At 38.8% G+C, this 13,294-nt stretch overlaps 1 protein-coding gene across 2 annotated transcripts in view; it reads left to right on the forward strand.

Moving 5' to 3' along the window:
- The first annotated feature begins 618 nt into the window (after positions 1-618).
- LOC117360764 (aldehyde oxidase 1-like) overlaps positions 619-13,294 on the forward strand; it is a 166,287-nt gene continuing 153,611 nt past the window's right edge. For both annotated transcript variants that reach the window (XM_033945089.1, XM_033945090.1), the window contains exons 1-3: positions 619-750; positions 6,308-6,365; positions 10,571-10,667. In XM_033945089.1, the coding sequence (XP_033800980.1) occupies positions 697-750; positions 6,308-6,365; positions 10,571-10,667 (209 nt within the window). In that variant the 5' untranslated portion in view covers positions 619-696. The remainder of the gene's footprint in view (positions 751-6,307; positions 6,366-10,570; positions 10,668-13,294) is intronic.

Raw genomic sequence — 13,294 nt, forward strand, 5'->3', positions numbered from 1 at the left:
TGTTGTGGTTTTGATAATTGTTCATGGGATTAAATATTGTACAACCGAAAATGAAAGGAAGTTCATTTCAGAACAGATAACAAGGGGGATAATTTAATATAGGACTTGAGTGGATACAAATAGTTGGGTATTAACCCCTTAAATTGCATAGGTTCTCAATCTCATTCTCAGAGTCAATAAGGGACTGTCCTCAGCTCATTGTTCAGAGTTTATATTTGTTCTCAGCAAAAAAATAAAAATATGCAGATTGTTCATTTTCTACCACAAAAAATGCTTGTAGTATTACAAGGACACTTTTTGAAGGAAAAGAGCTTGTAATCTGCTTGGACCTAAAGTTATTATCCAGCCAGGAAATATTTTCATCAGACTATAATCAAACGACCTTGAGTTTTGATTATTTGTTTCCCTTTAAATACTTGCACTCCTGAGATAAAAGATATTTCCCTAGGGCAATCGACTTCTAAGCTTGTTTCAGCTTTTCATAGTATTGAATAGCATTACAGAGGCGTTGTCAAGCAGTTTATGGGTGTGAAAAAGGATAGCCCAACCTTCTCTGTCCCATCCCAGGTTTCTGGTAGAAATTCTTTCCACATCAGTTTGTCTACAGTCTTTGACATTCTTGACCCTGTGGAAAAAATACCAGCTACAGGTTCCATTTGGTGATTACCACTTTGGATTTTTTTTTTTTAAAACACAATGCCTTGCCTAGAAGGGCCAGATGAGCTTATTTTCTACGTAAATGGGAGGAAGGTAAGATTCTTGGCATTTATTTATTACATCTAGAAAGTAGTCACTGTTCTGTGTAAAAAGCAACTTCATTATATATATTGCAGTACATCTTTGTCCATGTGCAAATAAACTTATTAACATTGTAATATAGTGGACAATGACAGAAAAAGGTCAATATGGTCCATTCAGTCTGCCTAGTAGAATTGCCGAGGCAATATCTGCCACACAGAACAGATAACAAGGGGGATAATTGAATATAGGACTTCAGTGGATACAAATAGTTGGGTATTAACCCCTTAAATTGCATAAATTTCCCCAAGCTTTTATTCTTTCTTGGGGGAGAGGGGGAGGGCTGTACCTGCCATTAAGTGCAGGTTACTGTCCCCAAGCATTCTTAAGAAACAGTTGTTTCACAGATGTTTGTAGAATTGGTTAATCTTAAAAATACCCAACCATAGCACTGGGGCAGTGTATTGCAAATTGTGTGCCGCTACAAACTGGGGAGGAGGAAAGGCGCCAGTGCCGGCTGACTGCCTACAAAATGTGCCTCTCGTCACAAGAGGCACATCCTGTAAGAAATCAGCCGGTGCCAGCGCCTCTTCCCTGCTGGCACACACACACACACACACCATACTGGCGGCTCAGGGCCCACCTGGAAGACCTTCGTGCATGCTCAGGACTTCATCATGGTGATGTCCACACACTTCTGGATGCCTTGAGCCGCAGCCATTACGTTTAGTGTGCTGCAGCTCGACAAAATTTGCAGGACACTGCACTAGAGACTAACTATGTTTTATGTTATGTTGTTTTCTTTTATTTATTTTCTTACAGAAAATGTCTTTTTGCAATTAATTTCTTAAATCCATTCACTAAGTAATTCAGTAGACTTCTTTAGAGTACAATCCATTGATTTTAAAATATGTAGTTGCTATCTCTTTTACTAGATCAGGGTGGGCAACTTGTGACCATCAAATATTATGTAATCCATGAGACCAAGGAAAGTATACACAGAAAACATCATTAACCAGAGTTCTGTTGATTTGAAATACTGTGGTCCCCTTTTACAAAGGCAATTATTGTGGTTGGCCTTGGTAATCGCTCTGACGCCCATAGGGATTTAATGGGCATCGGAGCATTTGCCGCAGAGCAGCTGCTACCGTGCCTTTGTAAAAGGCGTGAGGGGGGAGGGGGTGTAAGTATTTTCAGAATAACCACTCTAGCAGTTTGCTTCCATCACTTTTAGCTACATTTTTACTTATTTAGGGACTCTTTTACCAAACTGTGGTAAAAACTGGTCTTAGCGTGTTCTTACACAGGCCATTTCCATGTGCTATAGCCATTTTTACCTCATGGGTACAATGGCTGAATTTCCAAGTTCTTCTATTAATGGACATGTGCTAATTTTCCCATTAGCATATGAGCCTCTGCTACTAGCTCACGTGCTAATAAGCTACTCCCCCCCCTTATACAAAACCATACCACTTTTTTTGCACCAGCCACGGTGGTAACAGCTCTGATGCTCATAGGAATTTTATGAGATTGCAGCAAGGAGATTTCCTTGCCACAATCAGTTTAGCGGCCACATCTATTTGAAGCGCCTAGGGCCGTTTAAGCTCGCCTAAGGCCACTTCTGAGCAAATCCATGCCCACGCCCAGCCTTGGACAAGCTTAAGCATCCCTAGGTGCCTCTCTGTACCCGTGACAGATGCCTACAGTATAGACGGCCTGCCTCGGTTTTTATTTTTTTAGAAAACATGCGCCTGATTGGCTGGTTAGACAGCAGTTGGACACCTATTGTTGCCTACAATCGGGACACCATTTATAGAATTTGCCCCTAAGTGGTTTACATTCAGGTACTCATTTAATAATAATAATTTATTTTTATATACTGCCTAACCAGCAGTTCATAGAAGTTTACACAATAGGTACTCAGCATACAATATAATAATATCATACATAATAAAATTCTAAATAACTAATACAAGCATTAAAACTAATGAATTAAGGAAAACACAATATAAACTAAAATAATTGTGTTTTCCTTATTCATTAGTTTTTCCTATCTGTTCCAGTGGGCTCATACTCAATTATAAACTCCATCAGTAACCAGTTTAGTTGTTTTAACACTGGCAAAATATGCTCATATCTAGGTACCCCAGAAATCAAATGCGCTGTAGTATTTTTCACAATCTGCATAGCTTGCACTCGGTATTTTATGATATCTAAAAGCAATGCATTATAGAAATCAAGTTTTGTAACCACCAGACTCTGCACAATGTCCGAAAATCAGACACAGCCATCATAGATTTTAATCTTGACAGTATTTGCAGCTGAAAAAAAGCCCCTTTAATCACCTGTGCATGTTTTCTTTAGTCAGTATTCTATTTGACGTCTTTTACACATTCCTTCTGCCTGAAACTAGGTGGCTCCTTATGAAATTGCTCTCTTAGCAGCTGAATATCACCACTTTGTACAAGTCAGATATCGTGGTGGCACAGCCCTAGAATGTCTAAAACTCCGCCCTCTTTTCTGACAATTGCATATTCCAAATCATTCATGTGGCCTAGGTTTTTTCCTGTAAAAAAATATTTCTGCAATTCCAAATAAACACAAAGAATAACTTTGTATACAAATTAACCACTGATCATGCAAAAATACAAAATAAAAATAAAAATCAATCAGTCTCTAAGTAATAAAATGTGGTGTAATAATGGTTGCTATATAGTCCACAAATGAGAGAAAAGTGGTCTCAATAAAATAATTTGAGATTGCATGAAGAAAAAATAAAGAACACTCTAGGAAAGAGGAAAATCCTGTACCATTAACATAACTATCACTACTATTCAATTAACAACTGGATGACTGTCCTTCCAAAAAGTAATGCAACTGAGAAGGTTAAACAGAAATGATACACTGTATTCGTGTTTATTATACACTTACAAGGAAATTTTAACTGAAATTTTGGTCCTAATGCTAGAACATCCTGTCTGATATCAAGAAATGTTTTCCTTTTATCTTAAGTATTTCTAGATATATATAGGGAATATCTGAGTCTTTTCTCTCAGAAATATAACAGAAGTACAGTAGCTTGCCTAAGATAAAACCTATATAGTAAAGCAACTGATTTCAATGGTAAACAAGTCAATGAAATGTGACCCTATGTGGCTTGTAAAAAAGCTCAGAGATATGAAACTCTGAAGGAAAGGCTTATAAACCTCCCTGAGAAAAGAATTCACCTTCCAGTCATAGCAACTCAACAAGTCCATAGGGCACATTCAAAAAACTCAAAAATGCAATAAAATGCAATAAAAAAGCTCAAGGTTTTATAGTCTTTCTATTGTTAAATGAATATCTTCACTTTGTTACAATGTAAACTGCCATCACAGGTTACTTAGCTCTGTATATTGCTTTGGGGGTCCCAACACGGCCCCGTTTCGATCTCTGCCTCAGGAGACCCGATGTAAATGATATTCAAAGAATAACAAGTGTTGTTCAGAGAGTAATAAATGTGAGCACAGGTTTGAATCTGCAATTCTTCATTGGCTGAATATATTACATAGCGTGATGTTCAGTTGTATCTACAAATAAAAATCTGTGTTTTAAAAAGAGTCCCGTGTGAGTAATATTTCTAAAACACAGAACTGCAAAAGCTTATACAATTTCTAGGCAAAAAACAGGAGAGAGAAGCTCATGAATGGTACATACCACGATTGTGTGTAGGTTTCAAAGGACTGACATCTAACGACTTTCAACTGCCAGCAAGATACTGTTTTAAAGGATAAATGTGTGTGTGTGTGGGGGGGGAAACGTGATTACCATGTCAGTCCTTTGAAACCTACACACAATCGTGGTATGTACCATTCATGAGCTTCTCTCTCCTGTTTTTTGCCTAGAAATTGTATAAGCTTTTGCAGTTCTGTGTTTTAGAAATATTACTCACACGGGACTCTTTTTAAAACACAGATTTTTATTTGTAGATACAACTGAACATCACGCTATGTAATATATTCAGCCAATGAAGAATTGCAGATTCAAACCTGTGCTCACATTTATTACTCTCTGAACAACACTTGTTATTCTTTGAATATCATTTGCATTGGGTCTCCTGAGGCAGAGATCGAAACGGGGCTGCGTTGGGACCCCCAAAGCAACAGAGCTAAGTAACCTTTGATGGCAGTTTACATTGTAACAAAGTGAAGATATTCATTTAACAGTAGAAAGACTATAAAACCTTGAGCTTTTTTATTGCATTTTTGAGTTTTTTGAATGTGCCCTATGGACTTGTTGAGTTGCTATGACTGGAAGGTGAACTCTTTTCCCAGGGAGGTTTATAAGCCTTTCCTTCAGAGTTTCATATCTCAGAGCTTTTTTACAAGCCACATAGGGTCACATTTCATTGACTCGTTTACCATTGAAACCAGTTGCTTTACTATATCCAATACCTTTTCTGGTTTCTCTTGTTTGATACATTCACCCTGAACCCATTGCTTGGAAATAAGATAAAACCTAAGCAAAGCTTCTTTATACTGTAAAAATATAAAATAAAAACCAACAAAGTAGCTCTAAACATACTTTATATATTTATTTGATTAAAACATTTCTAACCCGCTTAACCCCAAGTGGTTTACAAAATACAAATATAATTATCATATAACATACAAATAAACAAAACAAACTCATCTAAAATGTGCATAATTAGTATCCCAGCCTACTCAGTTAAAAGCCTCCATAAACAAAGTTGTTTTCAAAACCTTCTTAAATTTCTGGATATCAGAAAGTAACCTCGATGGTCCTGTCAAATTTTTCCATAATTGTACACTTGCAACCGAAATTACAGATGCTCTCGTGTTTGCATAATATACATGTGATAATTCATTCTGAGAGCTTTCCAAAAGGGCTGACACATTTAGACTATCTGAAAAATGTTCAGCCACAGGAGGACCTTGAATTGTCCTAAATTTACCCACTTAGCTATGTGGGTGCCGGTACAGAATATTGCAGGCACCCACCTACCTGCCAGCAGCTTCTAATGCTGCCACAGTAGATAAGAACATAAGAATAGCCTTACTAGGTCAGACCAATGGTCCATCAAGCCCAGTAGCCCATTCTCACGGAGGCCAATCCAGTACCTGGCCAAAACCCAAGGTGTAGCAATATTCCATGCTACCAATACAGGTCAAGTAGTGACTTCCCCCATGTCTTGCTCAATAACAGACTATGGACTTTTCCTCCAGGAACTTGTCCAAACCTTTCTTAAAACCAGCTACGCAATCCGCTCTTACCACATCCTCTGACAACACATTTCAGAGCTTAAGTATTCTCTGAGTGAAAAAAAAAATCTCCTCCTATTGGTGTCCCCTAGTCTGTAATTTTTGACAAGAGTGAAAAATCCACTTATACCTGTTCTACTCCACTCAGGATTTTGTATACTTCAATCATATCTTCCCCTCAGCTGTCTCTTTTCCAAGGGATGGAGTCTGGAGTTAGCACATATAGGAGGGTCTTATTTTTATGATTCTGTAAGCTGAAAATGTTATTTACGTAGCTCATGACACTTTTCTTCTCTCTGGTTATCTAGGTAATCGAGAAGAATGCAGATCCTGAAATGATGCTGCTGTACTATCTGAGAAAGAGACGTATCCTTTATCATTTTACACGCCAAAGTTAATTGGCATTAATTAAAGGTCAACTGTAGCAATAAAATTCAGAAGAAAATTTAGAAAATGACATCATAAATGACATGGAATTAAGGTTCTTAAGATGGTTTGGGCTGATGGCTCAATGGGGAAACGTCAAAGGTATTCTTAGCATCTAGCACGCATGCCTACTTGTACCAGGTCCCATTGGGGCATCACAGTTTCTAGGCCTTAGCCAAGGATTGCAGCTTTGTACCTGTGATGACTGGGCAATACGAGGGAGGACTTAAAAAAGGCAGAGAAACCACAATATAACCTCTTCATTAACCCATGAAGGCATGCAATCACTTCAGTAATAGCAATCGACTACTTAATGACTCTCTCTAGCTCACTAGTTTCAATGTAAACTTACTCTGTATTTACTTTTGCAACCTATAAGATTGTTATTATCATGTCCACGTCACTGTAACTTCCCCATGTACTATATGGCTCTCTTTGCATGTAAATTGCCTTGAACCTATACTGGAAAAGTATGATACAGAAATTCAGATTAGATTAGATAATACAGGAGAGGCTAAAGATAGTAGAGAGACCAAAGACAGTTGCAAATAAAAATTTACTGCACTAAAGCCCTAGTAGAAACCAGTTGTATTTATTTTTATTATTTATAGACCACTTATAGCCTAAGTGGTTTACATTCATGCACTCAAGTAATTCTCCCTCTCTGTCCCAATGGGCTCACAAACTGACTAATGTACCTGGGACAATGGACTTGCCCAGGGTCACAAGGAGCAGCCCTAGGCTTGAACCTGCAACCTCAGGGTACTGAGGCTGCAGCCCTAACCACTAGGCCTCTCTACTGAGCTAGAAATACAAAGAAGCAAGAAGAACTTGCCTGGTCAAATAAGATTTTCAGCCAAAGAAAACCGCTGTGTGTTTGTTCTATGGCTGCTCAGTCAACATTTTACCCTTATTCTTAAAAAAATAAAAGTTAAAGGGTCAGTTTTTTAAAGGAAGTCATCAGCAAGTATTTAAAAGGAAACCATACTACAAAAATCAAGGTGGTTTGATTATATACCCCCTCCCCCTTTACAAAACTGCAATAGCGGTTTTTAGCGCAGGCCGGCGTGCTGAATGCTCTTTACTGCTCCCAACGCTCATGGGAACTCTATGAGTGTAGGGAGCAGCACACAGCATTCAGCGCACCAGCCTGCGCTAAAAACTGCTATCACAGTTTTGTAAAAGGAGGGGATAGTTTGGTGAAAATAGTTTCTGGCTGGATAATAACTTTAGGTCTAAGCAGATTATAGGTAGCTGTTAAACATTTATCTTCTCTATCAGCCACATTATTTTGTGATAGGGATATAGATAGTATTGGGCTGAAAATATGTTCAATTGTCCCAATACTATCCATATAGTGTAGGAGACAAGGCAGGTCGACTTCAAGTTTGAAAGCCAAGCCACTCCCTTCTGGCAGTCAGGTTTCTAGAAAATTGTTTCCCTTCAAAAAATTAATATACGGGTTGTTCCCTATTGGGATATGGTTTTTGAATTACTTGTCTGATATTTTTCATATAACTCTTCATCGACATATGGGTAGTGCTCTCTTACATTTACCATTAACTTTGTTATCTGTTAAAGCGCATAAACTTGCTTGTTTTGGTTTTACGGCGGCTCAACTTTTATTGGCTGCCCATTGGAAACAGGCCTATCCCCCTGGCAGAATTTTTTTGTTGCGTAAAGTGGATTTTATTTTTCGTATGTCTAAATTGACTGCTTTGCTGCATAATCGACTTACTCCATTTTTAAAGTGTGGGATCCTTATGTTAAATGGTGTGAAAATATAACATGACCTTTGTTTGTTATCTTTATGATAGTGCTAACCATCTTGTTTTATTTTATTTGTATAATTGACCCTGTGGCGGGGGAGGGGAGGGAGGTTTGGGTTTTTTGGGATGTGTTGTGGTGCTTTGTACTGAAGAGTTACAGTACAAATATTTGCATTTTTGAGTTTCGGGGGGGGGGGAGAAGGGTTGTTCTGTGTGAACTTTATTTGGTTTTCTATTTGCTGTACCTCTCATGCTTTGTATTTCTCTGAAAAATTTCAAATAAATATAATAATAATAAAAAAAATTAATATATACTGTAGAGTCCTAACAATACTCTGTCAGCCCCTTCCATGTCTTGGTCTTAATAACTGCTCTGTGGAAAAGTAATAGATGTGGACTCATGCTGATTCCAGAGCACTGAATTCCCTGCAACTAGGGGCTAATACCAAGCTTTAGTGACTTGGGGATCCTACCATCACATGGTCCTACCCTTCAACACTGATTTTCAAACCCTAAGGACTTATACAAATAAGAGCCTACCACATTCCTTCACATTCTCCAAGGGTCACCCTTGTTTACAGGTGACATCATTCAGCACTGGCATCACCCTTACAAAGCAGCAGACTCAGGAGAGGCCAGCATACACGCAAAACAAAAAGTTTAAGGGTCAATATTCAAAGCGATTTAACTAGCTAGAAATGGTTCCTGGCTGGTTAAATTGCTTGTTCAGGGTTAACCACTCATTTTTCAGCTGCACTGAACCGACTTTTTTTTTTTGGGGGGGGGGGGGGGTTGTTCTAGGGGTGGAGTCAGCACTTAGTTGGTTAAATGCCAATATTCAACACTAAGCTGGCCAAAATCACTGCATCAATAGGACCGCATGGAAGTCAGTCCTGTGTGGTGTCCCATAGCTGGTTACATGCTGAATATCGCACTTAACTAGCTTTGCTGTAGTCAGCTCTGCAAACCCTTAAATTCTATGCCGAATCCCAGACATGGCCCTGCATTGAATATCCAAGCGTAACATTAGTGGCGGTTAAGAAAACCCTGAGTGCTTATGGCTGAATATTGACCACATAATACCTAAAAGTAATATATCCAATTAAGCAATTTTATGGGCTCATTCTGGGGATTGATGGTATTAGAGTGATCATGATTGTTGAGTCTAATTATGAAAATGTAAGAGAGGTGAAGCTAGGGAAAGTGCAAAGCTGAAGGATTGCCTAAGGCACATAGGGCCAGATTCTGTACAAGGCACCTAAATTGGCAGGTGCCTTGAATAAAGGCACCTGCCACATATCAAGCACACTTAGGCTCAATCACGCTTAGGTACCATTTATAGAATCACGTCTTATAGCACCTATCACAAAACCTAGACACCGGTAATGTAGGCTAGGGTTTTACTACATTGCAGGTGCCTAAGTTCTTTTGAGAATCTAATCTAATTCTTATTCTTATATACCGAATCATCTCCTAAAAATGGGAGCTCGATTTGGTTTACATAATTAAATCACAAAGAAAGATTTATAATATGTGTGTACTTTATTGAAATATATGATGAATGTTGGGTGGTAGGGGGGGTTATTGCTTCACTAGATTTTTATGTGTAGATATCAAAGTGATATTGTGGAATAATTTATTGTAATATCTTTTGTGCACTTGTTGTTCAAATTGAAAATGAATAAAGAATTATTTAAAAAAAAGAAAGATCCATTAACACTCATTGGACTATTGCCTAAAAAGCGATGAAACTGTGGTTTTTAAGGTTTTGCGAAAGATCTGAAGAGATAAACATGATCTAATTTGAGGAGATAGTCCATTCCATATCGAAGTTAGTAAGTATGGAAAGGAGTATGAAATTTTACTAATGGACTTGATTCTTCTTAATGATGGAAAAGAGAGTTTATACATTTGAGTTGTTCTCATGCCCAAAGATCTCATGATGGTTAGAGATAAAGACATCAAAGGAACAAATAGTCCATGTAAAATTTTAAAGACTATACAGGCCTAGTGACGTCTACCTCTGTCTCCATCACCAAACATGCCCATTTAGGCATAGGCGCCACTAGGCACCATGTGATAGGTGCATACCTTTTTATAGAATTGGGTAGGCGCCTATTGACCAATTAATTTTTTTCCCCAATTAAGAGCTTGTTAAAGCTCATTTAGGTAATCAAGGTAGGTGCTGATTTTTGCGCTTGTGACGGAATCTGGCCCATAATGCCCTTGTACCAGCACCACATGAGATCAACCCATTAGCTCTCTACTTGTAGTCCCTTCTTTTTTCTACAAAGACAGGCTGACCATTGAGTACACTTTAAGAGGAAGAGCATTGTGAAAACTGGCAATAATATTCCTTAACTACTCAACTTCCAGTTCGTCTCACAGGAACAAAGTATAGCTGTGGAGAAGGTGGTTGTGGTGCTTGCACCGTGATGCTCTCACGATTTGAGCCTATTTCCAAGAAGATACAGTATCCTTGAAAATTAAGAATTATGAGCTAGACAGAGAAAGTCTATTGTTTCATAATCTTTAGCTTTCATTTTGCAAAAGACAAGAAGTAGGTGGGAGAAAGGAAAACTGGTTAAAGTGAAAAAGATTTCCCTGCTTCAGTATTAAGGAATTCAAATTGGATCTGATCAAACTGAGGATGGTCAATCCAGTATGATCAAAACCCTGGAAACTCAGATAAGAAGTTGACTCTGCACTCAAAAAGTGGCAGCAACATGTCAGACTCAAATGTGTATGTGACACCAAAACTTCCTATTACCAAACCACTGGGAGTCAACTGTACAGGGCAGGATTAATTCGTTGAGGGCCCCTAGGCGCACAAGTATACTGGGCCCCCTAGCCCTGCCCCACCCACATCCCACCCACGGTCCCCCCTGCCCTGCCCACATTTATTTACCTGTTTTCTTATTTACTTCTTTATTTCCACTTGTATTTCTTTTTTTCTTTTATTATAAAATTCAAAACAAATAACAAAGATTACCATACCAGTGCCAGTGTACAGTTTTAGTTCTATGCAAGCCCCAAATATCTCTGAACAAAAACCCTCTTCCTTCCCTTCCCACCTTCTTGCCCAGGACTTTTAACTCAAAACCCTTTCCATACATATATAAAAGTGTTCAAATGCATTGTAAAGCAGTAATACTATCCGAAACATAAGTCTATATTAATAACCAAGTTTGCAACTCCTCTCAACTGCCTCACTCTATGTCGTCCAACTGTAACCCATATGTATGTATAAAAATACAACCTAATATATAGAGGGATACAATCGTATATGTCCAAAATAAATCAATCTAAAACGTATTGTACGCTTAGTTTAGTAGAAGGGCCTCATTCATACCACATCAAAAGGATCGCTTTGTGTCCGTGATCCTTTTGATGTGGTATGAATGAGGCCTTCTACTAAACTAAGCGTACAATACGTTTTAAATTGATTTATTTTGTATAAAAATACATACATATGGGTAACTACTCTAGTATGTTCTACTCCGTGTATGTTAATTTGTAACAAAACAACAAGGCAAGCGGTCCAACGTGGAACAAAAGAAGATCGGCAGCCAATAAGGAGATTCAAATCAGGTGTATTCAAGGTGCTCCCAGGAACCATGCCTGATGCATTTGCCAAACAAGGCTGGTCAACGCTAACAGAAAACCATATCTTTAATACACATAGGACACAGAACCACCCTCACCCAGTATGGAATAAGTAATAAGAACATAAGAAGTTGCCTCCACTGGGTCAGACCAGAGGTCCATCGCGCCCAGTGGCCCGCTCCCGCGGCGGCCCATCAGGTCCGTGACCTGTGAAGTGGTTTCTATCTAATCCTATAACCTATCTCTACTTCTTTCTGTACCCCTCAATCCCCTTATCTTTTAGGAACTTATCTAGACCTTCCTTGAACCCCTGTAGTGTGCTCTGGCCTATTACAGCCTCCGGGAGCACGTTCCATGTGTCCACCACCCTCTGAGTGAAAAAGAACCTCCTAACATTTGTTCTAAACCTGTCCTTTTTCAATTTCTCCGAGTGCCCCCTTGTGCTTGTGGCTCCCCACAGCCTGAAGAATTTGTCCCTGTCTACCTTCTCTATACCCTTCATGATTTTGAAGGTTTCTATCATATCTCCCCTAAGTCTCCGCTTTTCCAGAGAGAATAGCCCCAGCATTTCCAATCTGTCCGCATATGAGAAGTTTTCCATACCCTTTATCAACTTTGTCGCTCTTCTCTGGACTCCCTCAAGTACCGCCATGTCCTTTTTGAGGTACGGCGACCAGTACTGGAAACTCCCTTCCCCCTTTTTACAAAAGCACAGAAGAGGTTTTTAGCGCTGGCTGGCGGGCTGAATGTTCTGTGCTGTTCTGATGATCATAGGAATTCTGTGACCATCGGAGCAGTGCAAAGCATTCAGCATGCTGCCTTGTGTTATAAACCGATGGAATGGTACAGTTTAGGGGTGAAGAAACAGTGGTGCATATCCCCCAATACTGAACAAAATATAAAGATAGCAGATGTAAATTTTAAAAAAAGAGAAATAACAAATCACTTTACAAATTAACAAATAAAAATAAAACAAAAAATGGAAAATAAGATACCATTTTATCTGACTAATACATTTTTAATTAGCTTTCAGAGATCAAACCCTCTTTCCTTAGGTCAGTAAAGTATACTGCTGTTACAGTATCCTGTCCTGACCTGAGGAAGGAGAATTTGGTCTCTGAAATTTAGCCAAAGATATATTACAATTAGTCCAATAAAAGGAGCACCATTTCTATTTCTAAACATTTATCAACACAGCTACAATACTACTTTATCCAAAAGCAATAAAATAAAAAAATAGAATTTTTTTTCTACCTCTGTCATGTGGTTTCTGCTTTCCTCATCTTCTTGTCATTCGCTTCCTTCTATCCAGTGTCTGCCCCTTCCAGAAAATCTCTACCTCCCTCTGCCATCTCTCCTTCTGCTCCCCCACCCCTCTTTGGTCTAGCATCCATCATCTTCCCTCTGTTCCCCCCATGGTCTGGCATCTCTCTCATTCCATCTCTCCCCCTGTGGTTTTTAGCGTCTCTCTCTTCTCATTTCCTCCACTCAGAT

Source organism: Geotrypetes seraphini, chromosome 5 (assembly GCF_902459505.1).
Source record: "Geotrypetes seraphini chromosome 5, aGeoSer1.1, whole genome shotgun sequence".
NCBI classification, from domain to species: Eukaryota; Metazoa; Chordata; class Amphibia; order Gymnophiona; family Dermophiidae; genus Geotrypetes; species Geotrypetes seraphini.